General features: G+C 29.8%; 1 protein-coding gene across 1 annotated transcript in view; it reads right to left on the bottom strand.

Moving 5' to 3' along the window:
• Positions 1 to 22,366, bottom strand: part of LOC142322071 (GTPase KRas-like) — a 38,122-nt gene extending 15,756 nt beyond the window's left edge. Inside the window, exons 1-5 of the mRNA XM_075360720.1 lie at positions 22,133 to 22,366; positions 15,942 to 15,990; positions 7,324 to 7,352; positions 5,365 to 5,449; positions 2,913 to 3,055 (exon numbers count right to left, since the gene is read on the bottom strand). Of these exons, the coding sequence (XP_075216835.1) occupies positions 2,913 to 3,055; positions 5,365 to 5,449; positions 7,324 to 7,352; positions 15,942 to 15,990; positions 22,133 to 22,163 (337 nt within the window). The 5' untranslated portion in view covers positions 22,164 to 22,366. The remainder of the gene's footprint in view (positions 1 to 2,912; positions 3,056 to 5,364; positions 5,450 to 7,323; positions 7,353 to 15,941; positions 15,991 to 22,132) is intronic.
• Positions 22,367 to 22,827: the final 461 nt, after the last annotated feature.

The raw sequence follows: 22,827 nt of genomic DNA, 5'->3' as shown, positions 1-22,827 counted from the left end.
TTATAAGCTTTCTACTACACAATTCAATACAGCAAAGTTTTCAAGTACCTCTATCCAATACAGTAATATAAGATAATTTTAACTTATCCATTTATTTATCAGTTTATCTCCAATTCATCCGTTTATTATCAATTTCAAAAATATTACTAATACTCTTTCTGATTTAATACACATTTTGTCATTAGTAAATCACTACATCAAAGAAATTAAATAATCTAGAGCAACAGCGATTTCTTCCATTCTTAATATAAAAGATCTGTTCAAAAAAATAACCAAACTTTATGTTTTTAATCTTCATTATTAATTTGACAGATTATTTGTCCTTGTCCCCTTCAAAGTATTCCCTTTCCTTATTCACACACTTTTCCCAGCGGTGTTTCCACTTCGCGATACAGTCCTGGACAGCTTCATTTGAAATAGCCTTTAAGGTCCATGATGAATTTGCTTTAATATCATCAATAGTCTTAAAATGGCATCCTTTCATCAGATTTTAATTTCAGAAATAAGAAAAAAATCTCAAGGAGACAAGTCCGGCGAGTAGGGAGAAAGCATTTGATTTTTGGCATAAAACTTACGAATTGACAAAGCTGAGTGTGCAGGTGCATAGTCATGGTGAAGTAACCATGAGTTGTCTCGCCACAACTCTGTCTCTTTTTGGAGATTTTTTCATACAACCATTGTAAAACGCCTTGATAGTACGCATGGCTTGCTGTTTAAACTTGAGGCAAGAATTCAAAACGCACAATTTCATTAAAATTGAAAAATACAGAGGGCATCTCTTTGACCCTTGCATTGAGACACGTGCTTTCTTGGGGTATGGAGATCCACATGCCGATAAACCTCCATTTCATGTTCTATCTGTTGTTTAGACATTAACTGAGGAACAAACTTTGCTGCAACTCAATGTATGTTCAATTTTTCTATTAAAAGGCCACAGCATGATCGTATTGAGATGCTAAACTCTTCTGCAAGTTCTCTGACAGTCAATCGGGGATTTGCAGATCGTTGATTTTCTGAACGTGGGTGACATCAGTTGAAGGCCTTCCTGGTCGAGGGTCATCTTCAATTGACTGATGACCACTTTTAAATTGTGAAAACATTTTGTAATATTGCATATGACCCAGAGCATCATCTCCATAAGCTTATTTCAAAAGTTGAAATGTTTCTGTGAAAATTTTCCCCAGTTTCACACAGAATTCTATGTTATATCATTTCTCCAGAAAATCACACATTACAAAAGTCGCTACTAACACTTAAACACATTCCACTGAAATACCAATAACAGAAAAACAAAACAAAATATCAACAATTCAAGAACAACATTTGGTACAGAGGAGGTTATGCGCAACTGCATGTCACTAAATATCTCTGTTGGCATGTAATTAAATTTTAGTGACACATGTAACACAAGAAATATTCTGTTATTAATGACATTTGCCTTTGATATATTAAACTTTCTGTGTTCATAACAAAATAATATACATATTTTCATCTAAACTGTTTAACAAAATTATACTTTTTAATTTAATACTGTTCAATTTTGTTGAAATTTACTATTTATATACTGCATATAAAATTTTGTGTAGACATATAATAATTTTCAATGATGTGTTAACTATACCACACTTTGGTCAGCATGTGGTTGCAGTTCCTTGATATTAATGTTGTAATATGTGAATTCTGTTTCATAAGTAGTCTGCAAAAGTTGATTCTGTTATTGACTTTGTTTTGTATTTGCTTCTTTGTACGATGGAATGTGTATCAGTTCAGTGTATGATGTAGTATTTATTGCAATCATTGGAGGTTCGTTTGTGTAAGCTGAGTTGTGTAGTTTGTTACTTCACTGCACGACTGTCTATATTTTTTTGTATTTAAAACAGCACTGTAGTTTTTGAATATATTGGAATTTTGGTTAACTTAGTTGAAAATATCTAAGGTGTTTGAAGTAGGCTTCAGTATAAAAATTTTTTTTTTGTTATTTTATGTATTTTCCAATATGATGTAAGTTTTTGATTCTAGTATACAGTTAATGTAGCATATTCTCTTTAAATGTAGTTAGTAATTACTTATGAAATTTTTTATTGTATTGAGTTTTTTGATGTAGTTGCAGGTTGACAAATTACATATTATGTAACATAATATGTATAAGAAAGCTGTACCTTCGCGTTGAGTAAGGGAGGTAGATGTGTTGTGAAAATAAATTAGTTGCAGTGGGCTTTTTTTTATTATACATTTTAAAAATACATCTGCCATCAGCTTTTAATAAAATAAAGTCAGGGAAGAGCAATGAAATATAGGCTGGGAAAATAAATCAAATATAAATTTGTTGATGGATGTAAGGAAAATGTAACACTGCCAAATTATCATTTGCAAGTCATTTCATATAAACAGGGCATTTATACATCCAAAAACACTGTACTATTTTATACACAGTACTTAAAAACAACGATCCAATAAATGAAAATTAAAAAAAAAATTATCAACAAGTTATTCACTTACACAATTAAGGAGTTTCCTAACTTTTTTAAGATAATTGCTATTAATTATAGAGTTACCACATATTCCCCCCAAAAAAGTATTGATAATTAGCTGCAAAAGATTCTTAAAAAAAAAAAAAAAAAAATTTTAATCATTTTGAGAGCAAGTCATTTAATAATTGTAAATGACCAATTTTTATAACTCTATTTGAAGTTTGGTATAACAGTTTATAAAAAAGCATTATTTTGAAAGCATGCAAAATCGTGTGTATTTTACAGTTATTTTATACTTAATTTTACTGTATTCTGGTCAGGCTTAAGAGATTTTTAATAACCAATTAAAGAAAAATACAAATGAGTATAGAAAGGGATAAAGGAGTAAGAAAACAAAAAGCCAGATGGGTGTTACTACATTTGTTATTGTTTAATACTTACAGACCATAGGTACCTCTTCTGCATCTTTTACTCTCTTTATTTGTTCTCTGTAATTGCTGATATCTTCAAAAGATTTTGCATTGTTAACGGCAAAGACCAATAGGAATCCTTCTCCAGTTCTCATGTACTGATCTCGCATGGCACTAAACATTTCAACATTATATAACATTAAAATTATAAGACTAAAATGATCCCTTAGTCATATTGACACCACTCAAAGTAATTAAATGTACTTTAAAACTTTAAATAAGTAGACTCCCACCCATTTATATTAAGTGTAATAAGACCTTAACACAAAATACCTTTCTTTTTTTCGTAATACAAACATGTTCAATCACTGCAATTTGGGATTTAGCTGAACAGTATATAATCCAGTTGGAACTTCCATAAAACGTACAATTCTAGGAATACATGAATATTTTCTTAAAGTATACACTGAGTTACTGTGTGCTTGATACTGATGTGGTTTGGCACAGAAAACGGTTTATGATTCAGTTCAAGGGCTCTGATTCCATCTCAATAGATAAATGAAAAGATCAACTTGGGGCTGTGCATATATGGTTAAGCTATAGTTTATCCTTTACATGCTTCAATTTTACTTCCTAGAAAAACTTATGACATCAGTCAATATGCTGTTGTTATGAAATAAATGTACACATACTAAGAAATCTAGGTTTGACAATCACTTATTATAAAACTGTGAAGAACATTTTCTCCACACTAATTGATATTAAATGAAAAAATTTAATAAAAATGTATTTATTCATTTAATTATGACAACAGACATATTCCTCTCTATTACAAACATAATCTTTTTTTGTATATGAAATTATAATGCCTAATTATTAAAGGTTGAATATCATGAACATATTAATATTATATTACTTATTTTTACTAGTAGTAGAAACCATCAGTAGTGGGTATGCACTACTGAGGTGATAAGGAACTGGTCACTACTCTGAAATGAAACTAGAGAAAGTACTTCTTCCTACTTTTTTTTTTAAGATAGTGATATAAAAATATGAAATAAGTAAGTATTTTTGTTAAAAAGTACCACTTTCTTGTTAGAAAGATTACTTTTAATATTTTTGGACAATGATATAGAAAAAATGGATTCCTTGATGGGAATCAAACTCAAACCAGTTGAATCAGAAGCTAGGATGCTGAACAAGATATTACGGTAAGAGCAGTAGTAACAGTTGACAAGAATATCCTGGAAAAGACAATAAGCAAACAGCATCCCCTTAAAACTTCATGCTTTCACAACACCTGGAACATCTTGGGGAGTAAGCCTGAAAATTGAAAGGTGCAATGTATACATTAAGAAACCATCTTTAACAGACGATTCCCACAAATCAGTGTAGTTAAATAATACTAAGATCTGTTCACTACATGCTGCTGATAAAATGTAAGATAATAACCTTCTACTTACAATCACCTAAATAAATTGATATAAAGAGTTCACCAACAGAAAGCATAGGTTAAAAAATTGTGATTATCAAAAGCAGTAGCATGATGTCAACAATACAGTATAATCATTGCAAACCAAAAAAAAAAAATAATTTACTAAATCAATATACAAAGCAGGACGCCAGGTAGGTATCTAAAAAAATTATTTTTAGAATACTCAAGACTTAAACAATCGATGTAACCAACAATCCACATTGCTTTTGCAAAATAACATCAGTATAAAATACAAAAAAAAGCAATCATCTACGGCACACTACAAAATAAAGTATGGTAAAGGCAAAATTATAAGGTCAGGAGTATAACAGTTTTTCAGAAATTTACAATAACCAACTATTAACAATAAAAGTAGAAAGGACAAAATCCACCTATATTAATGAATTTAAACATACATAAAGTAAAAATAATGAAAATACAATATAAAACAATATGATAAGAAATATGAGTATATTATAGTGAAAAGTGATTCCTTGAGTTATGATATTTTATTACAAATGCAACAAGTAATAAAAAAATGGAACTGATAATTTTAAAAATAAATATAAGCAAGAGCTTTCACTGCAAAAAAAACTCATGCCAATAAATATATATATATATTTTAATTTTTCATGAATTATAGAAGCATGGAAAATCAGGAAGTCAGAAAAATTTATGAAGTAGAAACAACATACAAAACCCTACAAGGTTTGTTCATCTACAAACATATTAAAAACCTGTTGTTGGCTATTTTACAAACTCAATAAAACATACTGGTCAAATCGATCAGGTATGGCCAGTTACAAAAAAAATGAAGAAAGATCAGAAGACATATACAAAAATGCAGTGCATACATAAAGATTCAATACTTAACAGAAAAAACTAAGAATTGCATTGAACTGACAGAGTTGGTGACAAGACCAATGTCTAAATGGTGTGTTTGGTATCAGGTCAAGTAAAGAGCATATAAAACCTACATACATGTTTTTAAAAATCAAATTTACACTACCTGTACTCCTCTTGACCAGCTGTGTCCAATATATCTAACAGACATGTTTCACCATCAATTACTACCTGTTTTCTGTATGAATCCTCTGTAACAAAATGAACTATGTAACTATGTACAAGTATTATATAGAACAATAATAGAATATATAATTCAGAGGTCATTTAAAGTGCCACCAATTCAAAACATCATCAATATCCCTTTTTCTTGTACACATTCATTTAGTAGGAAAGAGTTGCTCTACATTTTCTAAATTATATAATTTTGCAATACTTAAAATACACACTATATTAATATTTGTCTTATATGTTTTTTCTATTATTAAAATAATAAACTAGAGGCTAGTTTTAACAATTAACCCAGAGTGAAGAAACTATGAACAATAAATCTACACCTACATGGGTTCTGAAATCAGTACAAATTCCCCTTTGCTACTCAAATATAAATTAATTCATAATGTTCTAACATATTCACAACACAAAATGAATCAGATTAGGGAATAACAATTGCAAATACTTCCTCCTTCATTTAAAGATTATATGAGAGTGGTTCAAACACAAGAACGGATTTTCTTCTCCTACTTTCCAATCAACGTCCATATACTTATTACATGTTCACACCTGTTTAAACATACAACCTATAGTAATCCAAAGCATCTTCTACTTCATTAATCACTCTTATGTTTGAACAAGTCTTGCAAAAAAAAATCAATACATATCTTTAGAATATAACAAACATTCTGAAACTTCTATTAGATTTAGAGCACAGTTTATGAATAAATGATATTGATTATATCCAAGAATACATCATTGGACAAAATTACTTTGTCAGGAAAAGCGAATGTGCCTCATCTCAGCAATCATGAATGAGAACTGGGTCAATATATCAAAACTGTATTGGGAAATAACCATTTTGCAATTGAACAAAACTAATGAATTAAGTAATTACTAATTACTGGGAGTTCTGTGGATATATCACACATGGCATTACATCACAACACATATGTGCACAATGGATTCTATGCCTTCTTACAACAGATAAAAAAGAACATACTTTAGAGCCTATGATTCCACTTCTTTAATCCTTTGAATGGAGACAAACTTTTGAATACTAATATGAAATTATTATTATTGTGACCACAAATGTACTTAAACACACCATTTAACTGATGAATTAAATAGAACAAGTTTGCAGAGAAAAAATAATGATGCTTAATTATAGCTAACACATTCCAAGCACAACCCTGTTCAATAAAAAATTGAAATCTCTGGGTTTGAGTACACAAAGGTCTGGATTTGATCCTTCACGGTGTTTATCCTCTAGGTGCTGCTTTAACAATGGTAACTGCATCATCTGAAATAGAACATTCTATCTACAACCATTTTGCACAGATTTGGTCACTTATCTGACCATGAAGGATTTTTTATTTAAAAAAAAAAGCTCAACAATAATGGCGAGATCACCGTAGCTGTACAGTTAGTTTAAAAAGCATTTGAAGACTGCAATGCTTCCAACTGAAAATGGAACAAATGCTGTGCAGTCGAGAACTACATTAAAAAATAGAAATTGATTATCGTAAATAAAATTTAAACAAAAAAAAATCTTGTTTACACCTGAACCACCCTCATTGTAGCCAAGTCTTCACTTTTTTGAATCTAAACAGGCATAAGTTCAAATCAATTGATGAGCAAAGGAAGCACTGCACTACTGGTAGCACAGTGACCTAATCCCAATCATGATTATCTGACTGAATTTACCATAAGCCAAACTCATAATACACTAATTTTACACCCGTATCAAAGATTTGTGTAACCAAAGCATATTACAAGCATGAGTATAATACTACATCAAAGATATTTATGTGAAAGATAAATAAAGACCAAAAGGAAACAAAATTATAAAATGCTTAATTAAGGCAAGAAATAAAAGCAACAGCATTAAAGGTGAAATAAGTATACTTACCAATGGTAGGGTCATATTCATCAACGAAACTGCAATGAAAAAGAAAAAAATAAATATAATTTACAGGTTATGTATATTTTTCATAAAATGTGAGGGTAATTAAGAATTGTTAGTTATAGCTCTTTACACATACATATTATTACTAATTAAGTTGGTTATCTATAATTGTAACATTATTTTTGAAGTAAAATGATTATAATAAAAGAAGAATGGATGTGAATATTAAATATTATTAATACAGAATATTTCAGTCATATTTTATACATTATTCTTTTAATCAAAGTAATGAAAAAAAGGTTCATATTAACATAACAGGTAGTTTTTTTATGTAAAGGTTATTCAATAATTTTGTCCACGTTTCTCTTATAAAAGTCAAATAATGCTACAAAAGAATTATGTGGACACAATTATTAAGCAAAATTAAGTGGTGTTATATAAAATTTTACATAAATATTAAAAAAAAATTGAAGTCAAAAGCACGCAATTTTAGGTAGCATAAATATACTTTGTTAAAATTGATAATAATCAAATAAAACCAAAGCAAAATTTGTAAAAAATTACTTCCGAGAAAATTCAAGTAATTAAAATTAATAAAAATCAAATGAAATTTTAAAAATTTCAATTTTATTAAAAACTATTAAAACAAAAAAAAATTCTGAAAATGTTGCATCAAAAATGAGTAAAAAATTCGCAAATCAATAAAACACAACTACTAATATTATGTAGATTAGTGCTCCAATAAAAATAAAAAATAAAATATAGTATTAGTAGAGAGAATCTGTGTGTGTGTGTCTGTCTCTCACTTTCTCTTTCCTATAAACATAAGAAAATGAGCAGCTTAATATAAATTTACAAATTTATATAAAAAGCTATTTTCATGAATTTATCAGTTACAAAAGAACTATGAAAATAATGCATTATTACTGTTCTTTAAAAACTGATAACAGTCACAAAGTCAACTGAAATATATATTGGTTACAATTAAGCTAGTTAATTTTTAAAACACATTTGCTTACTTTAAGTAATTAGGTTCAAAATTTACTTGTTCATTCATAAGTGTACATTTATGTTAACATTTTAACAATTATAATTAAAAATAATCAAGTTTTTTATTTAAATTATTATTAACTGTTAATATTTCTAAATTAATTGTGGAATCCCAGGTTTTATTTATTCAGGTTGACAAACACAATGGAGACACACAATATAGAGAACACTGTGGCAACTCCAACTGATATCCCAATTATTGACGCTATTTCCTTGGTAGGTTTTTTCTTCTATTACTTTGAATAAATGTTCAATTTCCTCAATGTTTTCTTCCTCTGCTGAGAAAAGAGCATAAAAATCACTGTTTTTTTAGTGCTGAATTTCCATATATATGCTCAAGCAGTATTAAATATCTGGTGGTGATTTTTAAGCAAAACATGAAATGTGATATCTCTGCACTATTCAATCAATGGTTGAATTTTTTACACTGATATACACCATATGAAACAAACAACTTTAAAATTGTTGAATGTAAAACAGGAAACAAGTGATGTGGCTATATTGTGACATCATGAGTGCTGCAAATATAAAAACTAAAAGTTTCCTTACTGCAATTGCAATTTTTAACTGTACAAGACAATTCCCAGTAACTCTTTGAACCTACCATATATGTATAAAACACTTCTTTTTTTTCATTCCTTCGGTCCCTAAGAGATTTGGTAAAAATTGGCATAAAATAAATCTGAACTGATGCAGTTTTTTTATAAAATATACATACCAAAACAGCTTACACAGATTCCATAAGAGATGGTTTTCTTCATAGAATACTGTTTATTAAAATTACATATGACAATAGAAAATTCCATTTTTTAACTTTAAAAGTATTAATTTTTTTTTACAATTAAAATTATTACCTCACTAATGCTGCGATCCAAAATGAGTTTGAAAACCTTGGAGCACAAACTAAGTAGATGTACTACCTAAGAATAGGCTACACTTAAATTGAAAATGAATCTTTTGAAAATCAAAATATTAAAAAGTAGATATAATGTGCTTACAATTTGACTTGCTCATGGCTAAATAGTTTTTATATTAGCAGCACTCATGATGTCACAATATGGCCGCATCACTTGCTTCCTGTTTTGCATTCAACAACACTGAAGTTGTTTGTTCATAAGAGGTGTAAACTGATTTACGTACAGCAAAGAAACACTTTTTACTTTTAGAAAGGAAGCAAATTGAGCTATGTGCAGGTTTTCAAAAAAAGAATGACAGCTGTGATTTGGTGATATTTTATTTGATAGAACTATGAAGTATATTTTGTTAAAAAATCACTCAAAAAATGTATAAATTTCAATGCGAGTAACATATTTTCTGACCACCACTTCGTGGTGGTCACAAAATAGGCATTACTCTGCCAATCCAATGATTAGGAAACCTTTCATTGAGCACATTTCTATCTTTCCAGGAAAAATATAGTGGTGATCCATCCAGTTTGTACACAACTTGATCCTCAGAAATTTTATCATTTTGCAGTAAAGAAGAGAGCTAAAGAAGAATGGCTAAATAGTTGATAGCCATGATCAATTTCTCAGCAATGAAAAACAGTCCAATAACACCTCTGTGAGTGCTCTTCTGAAAGTGCACATTCAAAGAATCTTGAATTATTTCATTTATCTCATTTGTTTGCTCTGACATCTAAATTTGGCAGTTATGATGATTCATGCAATTAATAAAAAAAATTGTTGCCTCACATCTGAAAGTGACACATTAAAAATAATTTTTAACAAGTATCTGCCTTACACATAATTAGAAAATTACACAGTTGGGATGATCTTCTAGACTAATTTTGTGAAGTCTGTAAAAATATAGTCATAATTTATCACATATAACATCAAGTAAATTTAGTAATATCAAGCTTTAAGTTACAAGTGATTAATTCTTTGGGCTCCTAATGCAAAACTATCAGCAATATCATCTTCAGTAATTTGTGGCCTTCTGGAAGAATTACTCTTTTCTACCCACCTCTTTCATTAAACTTTTGAAATCATTTAGTTATTAACTGCTACACTGGGAGTATTCTTCTATGTATTTGTCTAAGGTATGCTTAACTGTACAATAGACTTAAATTCTGCAAACCACCAAGCACATTATGCTTTTATTTATATGTAGATTTTGTTTCTATCAAATCAGCAAAATGCTACAAGAATAATATTCAGTACTGATAATTTAACTTGTTAATTTCCCCTCTCTATAGCTAAAATTTCTTTTCTAGCTTCAATGAATGGAGTTAATATTCTGTCCAAATGTAGTGATTCTTTTCTTGAACAACTGTACATAAATGGGATTTATATACCACACATTTATATTTATAAACTACCACACTAAAGGGTAAAAGATAAATTAACAGTAGATTCCATATGTTCCTATATTTCACTCCTAAATCACTACTACCTGAGGAAAAAGGTTTGACTTTCTCTTTTAACCACCCCTAGGAGTAAAACAGGATAAGCATGGATTCCTTAATTCTCATGGGCAACTCCAACACAAAACTTTCTACGAATCAACTTTACTCTACTTTCATTAACTTCATTAGAGAAATTACATGTTAATTTAAAAAGTCAAAATGTTTTCAAAAGCTCAAACAGTAAAAACATAGACATATAAAAGTTACACACATACAGCATAAAAATTTATTACTTAATCATTCAAAGAATGGGTACATACGTTATATTTTTATTTTTATTGAAAACAATTTAAACATGATAAAATATAATGTTTAAATTGTTTTCATTCCTTCAGTTTCAAAGACATTTGCTAAAAATTGGCACAATGTAAATCTGAACCCATAGTTTTGTATAAAAAAATAAAACTTTGCATAAATAAATATAAAACTATGCTTTCTCATAAAAAATAAAACTTTTGAATGAGTACTGACCCATTCAAAGCAGAACCTCAGAAAAGGAACTTATGCCACACAGTCTTTCAATCCGCAAAACATTTATGGAAATGACTTTTTGGTATAGTCTTAAATTTATACAAACATTTTTTTCTTTATTTAATAAATCTTTGCCCTTTTAATCACTAGGAACAAGAAAATGTTGTGGGGGTCTATGTCTGGAGAATATGGAGACTACAGATTTGGTATGGTGTTATTTTTGGATAAATTATCATGAATTAATAATTTGAAGTAAGAGCTGGAGCACAAAAGTGATGCAAATTCAAGAACTGTTTACCCACATTTGTGTTTATTTTCTTTACATTGCAAGTAAATAATGTAAGATAGCTAAATAAGACTTTGTGTACAACCTTGTAGTAAGAATTCATAATGGATGATACGATTGTAATAAAAAAACAATAAGGAGAATCTTAATATTTCATCAAACTCAGTGTGCTTTTTTTACAAATTTATTCTTCAGTTGGAATGGTTGAACCACATTTCAATATCATAACTGTACACTTATGTTTTGTCACCTGTTATGACATGATAATGTAATTCTGAGTCATTAGCAATATAAGCTAACAACTATTCTGAAAGGTTTCGGTCATGTTACTTTTATTGAAAATTTAACATTTTGAAATAAATAATGCTGCTAATCATTTCATACTAAAAATGTCAGTCAAAATTGTTTCACATGAGCTATAAGAGATTGGTACCTCTTAAGCAATTTCTCTTGGCGATTTGATGATTACTGATCATAATGTTCTTTATTTTATTAATATTTTCATTGGTTCCTGATGTGTTAGAATGTCCAATATCCTTTTCTTGTCTACGTCTTCAAGACCTTCTTCAAATCATTTGTACCACTCATAAAATCTTGGAATGACATAATACGTTTGCCAAAACTTTTCATTACTTCACTATATTTAATACATTAAATAAATAAATAAATATATATATATATATGTGATCTGAGGATTTTATTAACTTCACAGGCTCTCATTAAAATAATGAAAAAAAGTTCATAAATTGGTCTGAAAACCATTCATTAGCAAGTTACAGCTAGTGAAAGATTTTGCCCCGATCTCTGCTCTTCTGCTGTAATTCTGGGAAGGAAAATTATGGGGCAAATATAGTGGTTGTTTCTTATGGCTTTTGACCTGAGCAGTTTTTTAAAATGGTTCCCAAAACAGTATCCTCATTATTTTCTACGAAATGGGTGTAATAAAAAAAAAAACTGAGTTGAAAACGTTTTTTAGCTTTAGTGTTCAATAACTTTGTTAAATTATCAATTAACAAATAAAACTATTTTGTTTGAAGTGATAGAATTTTTAAACAAAGTCACCACTCATAATAAAATACATCCTAATTAAGCAGCTGCCAAATATGAACTATACATTTATGTGGCTGAAATTATTGACATACATTATAGACAGTGTCACCATCACATGTGTAAAAGAAGAACTCAGTTGAAAAGATATACATACAGGCAGAATGAAAAAATTGTTGTTATTTTTGGATCACAGCAAATTTATATATAGTGTTCAACTTAAAAAAGGCCCCATTACCCAGTAGTTTATAGTTAGTGCATAATTTTATTAAAATGTGCATATATTCGTGAGAGATGGGTAAAATAATGTGGAAGATGTTGGTGCGACTAGAGCTGGAGTGAGGAGCACTGTTTATTGCCTACTTTTTGAGTATTGGTCTCTGAACAAGGATGCGTAATCATGTGTAGTTTGTTAAAATGCAGTTAAGTGTTAAATAATGTATATTCATGATTGAAACTTATTTACAAATGAAATCTCATGTTGTGTGTGAGCAAAGGTTTATGGAGAAATTTGAAAAGGAAGCATCAATGAAAAGTATTATTCAGAAATTAATTAAAAAATTTCATGAAAGAGGTTCGAAGTTCAATGCTAGACCAGAAATGTGCTAGACACAGATAAGTTTTAATAACACAAGTTGTACATAACATTAAAGCAGCAGTTACAAGATCTCATCATAAATCTTTCCAGAGATTAAACTGGAAAAAGAACAATTCACTAGGTCCAGCCCACACTCCAGTGTAGAAAATACTGAAATGTTGTCTGTATCGAATGCAGGTTTATCATCAGCTAACTAATACTGATTATGCCAAAAGGGTTCATTACTGTCAATGGTTTAACAACTTCATTAGAGGCAACACTAACATTTTAGATCAACTGTTTTTCACAGATGAAGTGTGGTTTCACCTTCGTGGGTATGTTAATAGTTAGAACTACAGGACTTGGGGTACTGAAAACACATAGATTTTCTTTGACTCTCTCCTATACCTACAAAAAATAGATGGTGTGTGGTTTCAAGGTGACAAATAACAGGACCCTTGTTTTTTGAAAAAACTGTGGTTGCTGCCACTGCCATCTACCAAGAAATTAACAAACAGTTCATAGCCTTATTGCAAGATGCACTACAGAGTTTTTCGGTGGAAGAATCATTTCTAAAGGATTGTTACCATCAAGATCCCTTGAGCTGAATAGTTGTTCTTTCTGTAGGGTTGCTTAAAAGAAATTGTTTATAGGAGCAATCCACATACCCTGCAGGAACTGAAGACAAACATTATCAGTGCCATCAAGGAAAGAAACAGTATACAGCAAATAAGGGTAGACAGAAACATGGTCAACGTGTTGACAAGTTCATAGATGTGAATGGACATAATTTTCAACACCTTCTATAAATTATTATGTAAGTGTTTGCCAATAAACTATAACAAACTAGACTAAGTGATGGGGTCTCTTTTAAGAAGAACACTCCACACACACATATATATATATATAAAATCCTGATGAACATTCTGCAGTAGTCATACGTTTGAACTTTTATAATACAGCATATTTTTATGTTTTTTTTTTGTCTTCAGTCATTTAACTGGTTTAATGCAGCTCTCCAAGATTCCCTATCTAGTGCTAGTCGTTTCATTTCAGTATACCCTCTACATCCTACATCCCTAACAATTTGTTTTACATATTCCAAACGTGGCCTGCCTACACAATTTTTCCCTTCTACCTGTCCTACCAATATTAAAGCGACTATTCCAGGATACCTTAGTATGTGGCCTATAAGTCTGTCTCTTCTTTTAACTATATTTTTCCAAATGCTTCTTTCTTCATCTATTTGCCGCAATACCTCTTCATTTGTCACTTTATCCACCCATCTGATTTTTAACATTCTCCTATAGCACCACATTTCAAAAGCTTCTAATCTTTTCTTCTCAGATACTCCGATTGTCCAAGTTTCACTTCCATATAAAGCGACACTCCAAACATACACTTTCAAAAATCTTTTCCTGACATTTAAATTAATTTTTGATGTAAACAAATTATATTTCTTACTGACGGCTCGTTTAGCTTATGCTATTCGGCATTTTATATCGCTCCTGCTTCGTCCATCTTTAGTAATTCTACTTCCCAAATAACAAAATTCTTCTACCTCCTATTTTCACATTCAGAGGTCCATCTTTGTTATTTCTACTACATTTCATTACTTTTGTTTTGTTCTTGTTTATTTTCATGCGATAGATCTTGCGTAGGACTTCATCTATGCCGTTCATTGTTTCTTCTAAATCCTTTTTAGTCTCGGCTAGAATTACTATATCATCAGCAAATCGTAGCATCTTTATCTTTTCACCTTGTACTGTTACTCTGAATCTAAATTGTTCTTTAACATCATTAACTGCTACTTCCATGTAAAGATTAAAAAGTAACGGAGATAGGGAACATCCTTGTCGGACTCCCTTTCTTATGTTCTTCAATTATTACTGTTGCTGTTTGGTTCCTGTACATGTTAGCAATTGTTCTTCTATCTCTGTATTTGAACCCTAATTTTTTTAAAATGCTGAACATTTTATTCCAGTCTACGTTATCGAATGCCTTTTCTAGGTCTATAAACGCCAAGTATGTTGGTTTGTTTTTCTTTAATATTCCTTCTACTATTAATCTGAGGCCTAAAATTGCTTCCCTTGTCCCTATACTTTTCCTGAAACCAAATTGGTCTTCTCGTAACACTTCCTCCACTCTCCTCTCAATTCTTCTGTATAGAATTCTAGTTAAGATTTTTGATGCATGACTAGTTAAACTAATTGTTCTGTATTCTTCACATTTATCTGTCCCTGCTTTCTTTGGTATCATGACTATAACACTTTTTTTGAAGTCTGACGGAAATTCCCCTTTTTCATAAATAATGAATTTTATGTATTACCAAGAATAAATTTATGTAATTTAATTTTATACTTTGTTAAATGCTATATTTCTACCTATAAAGGGGAAAAAATGTGAAAAATCATTCCTACATTTTGAATAATATATAAATGGAACAAAAAAAAGAAGCAAAATATTGATGAAAATAAAACATATTGAATGTCGTGGCAATATTACATCTCATCATGCAGAATTTTTATTTCCCTACTAAATTTAATGGTATCATGTGGAAAAAAAATTGAACAAATGAGTACACATTAGGACAAAATATGTGTCAAATGACTAAAGCATATATAAATATTTACTTCACGTTACATTGGGCATAGAATATAAATATATACATACCACAACATAAATATATCTTTGGTCATTTCACATACAAATGCATTATAAAAAACTAATGAAATAATTTATTTTCAAATAAACAAACAAAATGTAATTACAGAATTACGTACTGATTTTGAATTAACTGTATTGTTAAGGCACTCTTTCCAACGCCTCCAGCTGAAAACAAACAGAAATATATTTATAACACATGCTTCATGGTTATGCAATGAATTATAACTAGAATCCTAATGTCTTATAATTCCACAAAGTCAATCTATAATTTTAGAACAGCTTTGTCTTTTTCAAGCACAACATTAAGATTGCAATCATTAAGCAATGTTAATTATAACAATACATAAATCAAGTCACCAAGTAGTAAACATAAATTTCAGATTCTTTACACAAGCTTACATTTTTGCAAATACTCATATGTGAGGTAAAATGTGTTCAGACATGATAGTATTTAATGCCTACGTGTTACTACAATCATGTCGGCAAATAGCAGGAAATTTTGGAACCATAAACAATAATACTTTCATATGGTTGGTATTACCCACTACTGTTGGTAAAAATTTACACATTGCTGTTATTTTTCACCTGTCTTGGAACGTTTAATGAATTGCCTGCCCACATCTATTTCTATCTCTTTCCAGTAAAAGTATCCCCTCTCTCAGCCAAACCACTCCCTTTGATTACTCTTTCTACAAGGAAGCAAGCATTCTCACAAGTCAAGAGTGTGAACAGATCATTTGTTACTTTTGTTTGTTCTTAATTTTGTGTAGTTCTATTAGCATTTTCTATTTTTCTGTTGCTAATGTAACTTAATTTATGAAGCGAGTTCATATACAAATGAGAAGATACTAAAGTTCATAAATTAAATTCAATTATATCAAACTATTTTGTATGTTTATATTCAGAATTACAAAGATCAAAACTGAAACAAAAAGAGAGTTGTCAAACTATTCTTATTGAGTTTAACCTGACTAATGAAGCATATTAAAAAAAAAAAGTCTGAGGATCGGGGCTCAAGATGAATATAAAAAACTGACGAAAAAGTGAAATATATAAAAGACGAAAAGTGAAAGTATGAATGGGAGGCAAGTACATGACGTAATTAAATCCATTTTTTCACAAAACATTCAGGTAGCAGTGTGGATACTGAAAAAATCAATGAAGCATTAGTACTAATGTATGCGCATGGAAATAATTTCCACACATTGGAAAAATTATTGTTTTAACTGCAACCAGAAATATTGTTCTTTATTTTCAACACATATTATGGTATTTTATAGACAAAGCAAAAACTATTTATGAAGATTAGAATAAAACAGAATAAAGGTGAAACAAAAAATGGAAAACATTAAAAGCAAACTACTAGGAAAGACAGGCATAGCTTACAAAAAATCATCAGTACTGAAAATGTATTTCAGAATTAGAATGAAATTTTTAAAAAGATATGCAAGCAGGGTAATTTAACAAGATTATCAAGAAATTTCAGTGTGCATATTTCGACAGAGTAATAACAGTACTGAAAATTAAGATTGTAACTAAAGAAGATTCGTTCAATTTGCAGAGAAAACAAATCTCATTAAAGAAAGAAAAGTGGAAAATTTCTCACAGAATGAGATACATAAATAGTATAATAGTAATAGTATATTACGTCAATAGTAGTATAGTATTACGTTAATAGTATATTACCAGTCAATAGTATATTTCTTCCATTGTTATTTCATCTGACAACGGAAGAGAGTATGTAAAATTAAATTGCATAAACGATTTTACTACACAGACATAACCACAGGATTAAGATATATCAAATACTGCAAATGCAATATAAAGCTACCCAACTAGCTTATTTTACAAACAGATAAAATGAATAATGCTGGCAATGGATATAGAACAAGATAACTCAGAAATGGCAATATAACAGGGTCAGCTGATAAATTTTGTACATATATGTGTAGCATGGCTATGAAAAGATATATTGGAATGAAATAAAAATTAATAAAAGTACAACACCTTAGCTACAAAATGCAGTATTTATTTTTCAATATAATCCCCATTTACACTAATACATTTTTCCCAATGTGTGACAAGTTTTTTGTATACTGTCACTCTTTCTCAGATAAAGTGGCCACAGCTTCTTTCATCTCATCGGTAGTGTAATGATTACCTTTGAGATTCCTCTTCAGATGAGGGAAGAAGTCAGATGGAGCCAAATCTAGCGTGTATGGTGGATGTGGAATAGGCTCAAATTTCAGCTTGAGGGGAGCCATCAGAGTTTGTGTGGTACCCATATGCACAGATTTTACAATAACCCAATTGCTCGATAATATGGCCTATTCGTTCTTTAGATATGTCTAACTGGGTGATTCACTAGTCACGTTGGAGAAAATCGTCCACCGCCTTTCAATGTTTCTCGTCAGTCACAGAAACTGGTTGTACGCCGTGAGTCACGTCCTGAATTGACGCTTTACCAGCTTCACATTTGTGAAATTTCAATGTCCACCTACTCACAGTAGGTGGACAGTTAACAGTTTCACTACCGTAAACCACTTTTAAATGATGAAAAATATTCGTACAATATACATTTTCTGCTGTTAAAAATTTGACCACTACGAGCTGTTTTAATTGTGTTGATATATGGCCGTAGTTGACTCCATTTTAACTGCTAATGAAAACAAACCGGTAAACAGATTTCAACGCATTATCGCAGGTTTGTAAGGAAATTTTAGCTGCCACGCCCAACTTGATAGTACCTTTTGTCTACTTGTAGCACACTAGTGTGCAAAATTTATCAGCTGAGCCTTGTATTAATACTAGAAGTAAGTCATACTATTTCAGCAATTATAATCATTATATCATTATTATTACACATTCTACAGTGGCAATTTTAACACAAAACATATTTTGTAAAATTTATGGTTACATCATCAAAATTAAGTGAATTTTATAGTAGCAGTAAACAATTTCAGCCTTATACTACATTTTTTTATTGATAATAAACCGTAATAAAAAATCTTATAAGAATTTTTTATTTTCTTATTTAAAATTTGCCTCTTACAAAGAGTTATTTATTACAGAATTACAGTTTTAGTATACTTTTCAAGTTATTTCTAATATGTTAAATGAAAAAGCAAATTTAGAAATTATGCACGAGCGCATGGTTTCCTTTAGTAGCTAAATTAATAATTATATATTTAAAATCTACAAGTAGTTGTGAAAATGCAGGATTAATTCAATACTCTTTCACTATCATCTTGATACTGTAAATACAAAGTCAATGTAATAACATAAGGTTTTCTGTTTTCAAAATTTCATTAACAGCCAATAATACTGTATGCTTTAAACTTAACTGCATAATGTTACAAAATTGTATGAAAATAAATATTTATTACACACACAGCTTGAGAAACAGTTAGATGTTTACTATGTAAATTAATTTTTAAAAAAATTTTTATTTTAATAATTCTCAATAAAGCAAAGTAAAAAATAACCATTTTATAAACTACTGAATATCATAGAACATTCTTATCCAAAATAATCGTAAGTTAAAATTAAGAATTAAGGAATTTAAAGTAAATTATAAATATACTTTGCATTGCCAAATAACTTTTAAAAGTTGTAACAATTAGAAGTTCCATACACTTGGAGGATGACTTCAGTGATCAATTTACACACAAATTGCTGCTGCAAGCTGAATCATGTATATGTTTCAAAATATATTTCACATAAGCAGAGACACTGAGATTTGATTAACAGTATACTCAATGTACACTTGATATGTATGATTTCAATAATTAGTTGCCTTAAAATAAGGATACAATTTTTTTTAGCAAAAATTTCCAGATAGTGTCTAGTAAAATTTCATTTTGGTTATTTCAGTCATAAAAGCATATAAATTTAAAGCACACAATAATATATCTTCATGATTTATAACCACTGTTAATCCGTTTTTTCATTAAAATGTATTAATTAATTTTTATCTGTACATTGCATAGAAAAACAGTTGTTTTTAACTATTTTCTGGATGAAATTTTTCCCACCTGATAGCGTAACCTGTTTTATTGTTAGAAATCTCAGCTACAGGAGGATTTTTGTAGAAAAGAAAAATTCATTTGCTTCTCCATTCACTTATTGTTTCATCTCTAACAATATCAGGCAACTTCTTCAAAATGTTTCATTTTGGTCCATGGACATTCAAGCCCACTTCAACAGTTATTTCAACTGAATGAAATTCTGCAACTAGGTGGCGATTCCCCAGGTATTATATAATCCATATTATTTAGAAATGGTTCTTTCATAGGGACTTTCAGATCTCACTGTTGGTTTCTGTGTACTAGTATCAGCTATATATCATATACCAAGAATAAGTTACAAAAAGAGTACTTTTATAAATATTTCTTGGCTATGCAACATTTCACTAATTCAGTGACTCCCAGTAGGTGTGTCCCACAGGCATCACAAAATTTTGGAATTTAAAAATAAATTTTATACTGTTAAGAGTCTTTATACAACATAAATTTGTACTTACCATGAAACCTTTAATACGGTAAAATTTACTTGATATAGACAGTACCAGTCAATACAAGCAACAATGTCGAGTTTAATTTTACTTTCCGTCTATAATTTTGCGTGATTGTGAACAAATGCAATGATTACCTTTTCCATGTGGTAATAAACAGTGTTCACTGTTGGCACGGTGAGGGATTTCACCGTGTCTGTCACTATCACTTAGTGTAGGGAATTTTCAAGACTGATGCAAAGTTTTGAGAATCAGCTTACATAAAATAAGAAAAGATGCCTGAAGAAGTTAATAAAAGAATACCTAAATGTGTCACAAAAAACTTCAGCAACAAAATACTTCCCTGCCTTGTCCATTTATGTTAGAATAGGTAATTTCTCCTTCTGGTTCATCTTGTGAGAACAACAAACAAAAAAATGAATTGATGAAATGAAAAGAACTGTCAGTGAATGATTTCTACCATAGAAACAGTGTGTCTAAACACTTCAGTACAGTTCTTTTTGATTTATGCATGATGTTGGAATCGACAATAGCAAAGAGGGCCATAAAAGTTTTGCAGTCATTTTCAACATCATACTTGTGCGAATCTGCATTTTCTACAATGAAAGTAGGTAGTATGATAGTAGGACAGATATAACAAATTTTGTCTAAAGAAATCTAAACAGATGAAGAGAATGGTTCATTTTGAAGATAATTTGTGCATCAACATATCAACCATAAGGCCACTTGTTGACAAACTCTGAAACACAGAGAGCGCAGATTTCACATTAATTTTAGTGGTGAGTTTTTAAAGAATAATAATATATATTTTTTTAAATTGGTCTTCCACTATAGTTAGGTCAATATTTCAGGCACTTAACTTTGTCTTTTTGACACCATTCGAGGTGCTGCTTGTATTTAGAGGAATACACCCGCTTGCGTGTTAACACCACTATCTGGACATCTGATGCTTAGAATTAGTTACTATATACTATTATTATTACCAGTATCATCATCATTTTTAATAATAAAAAACAAGTAAGTGTGTCACGATATCATGAAGTAAGCCAAACAAGGTTGGGAACCACTGCACCAACTGTTAATTAGAAAGATATAACTATTCTGGTCATTAGAGTAGAGAAAAATAACAATTTTTGTTTTAACAAAATCCATTTTAAGTTAAAGAGCAGGAACAGTTATAGTTACAAATCTAACTCAGTGACGAAAGTGCAGAAAAAAAAACAATAAATCAACTGGAATAACAATTGCTACAATCTGATAAATAATGATAAAAATTGAAAAAATAATTATTTATCAAATTTAAAATTGTACAAAATCTTTTAAGCCAATAGTAAAAAAAAAAAAAAAAAAAAAATGGAGATCAACTCCCCTGACAGTAATATTGGTTTCTCCTTTCAATTAGCCCAAGTTAAAAATGAGTAGAATGACAATTAGTATTCACAATGACCAGAATAAAAAAAAGATGATAAAATTCTATTATTATAAAGAATGCTTATTTAAAGTAGAAATGGGGAATGTACTCTGTTTAGGTAAAACACATAATTTTGGGAACTTCAACCAAAAACACTTTTAATTAATTTAGGCCACTTGTTACATTGAATAATGAAACATTTCTAACCTAATATAAATCACAAACGAGATATCGCAGCACTATCCTGGGCTTAAATAGTAAAATTTATGAAACAATCGTTCTAACCATAATATAAAAAAACGAAGAGAGCGTTGAAAGTTAAACAATATAAAACAAAGGATATTTCACTTGTTACAAAACCAACATCGCAATGAGCATCTTACCTCCTACTACTACAAGTTTGTACTCCGTCATGCTTCAGGTACTGTGCGCAAGTTGATCGCTGTCTGCTGTTTTAATTTTTATTTAATCCATTTTATGTTAAGTAAATGTATTCACACGCACATAAACGCCCTATAACCCAAGTCCACTTACAATCACGCCCAACTGTTTACTAAGAGCTATGAGGCAAAGATAGGCATTGCACACTTTCTCATTTCTTCTTCTTCTTGTAACTCATCTCATCGAAGAAGACTACTGAACAGTGATTCGGATCTCGATCTGTTTATCGGGTTATGAATTCAGTTTGAAAATTATAAATCAAATTATTTAAATGCTATCAAGTTTGTTGTGACCAGATAATGTATGATTTAATATTTCACTAATATTATATTTAAGTACAATATCAGACATGACAATTGAGGATAGGACAATCTGGTCTTAATTTTCTGGCATTGTTTCATCAGAAATTATTTAATAATCCACTGATATTTAAATTGAACGTATGACAGAGACCAATTAGTTTTTTTTTTTTTTTTAATTATAAGACTACAATTTTTGTAAAGGACTTAACACTATGGTAGAACCCTGCGCGCTTTTTCACAAACCGCAATTCATAAGAATAAATTCAATTTCATCTCAAACCACAAGTTGGTATTTTACTTATGTCTAAACTCGCGTAATAAAGGCAATATTTACA

Source organism: Lycorma delicatula, chromosome 3, assembly GCF_047948215.1.
Source record: "Lycorma delicatula isolate Av1 chromosome 3, ASM4794821v1, whole genome shotgun sequence".
NCBI classification, from domain to species: domain Eukaryota; kingdom Metazoa; phylum Arthropoda; class Insecta; order Hemiptera; family Fulgoridae; genus Lycorma; species Lycorma delicatula.
This window is presented reverse-complemented; position numbering and strand designations above follow the sequence as displayed.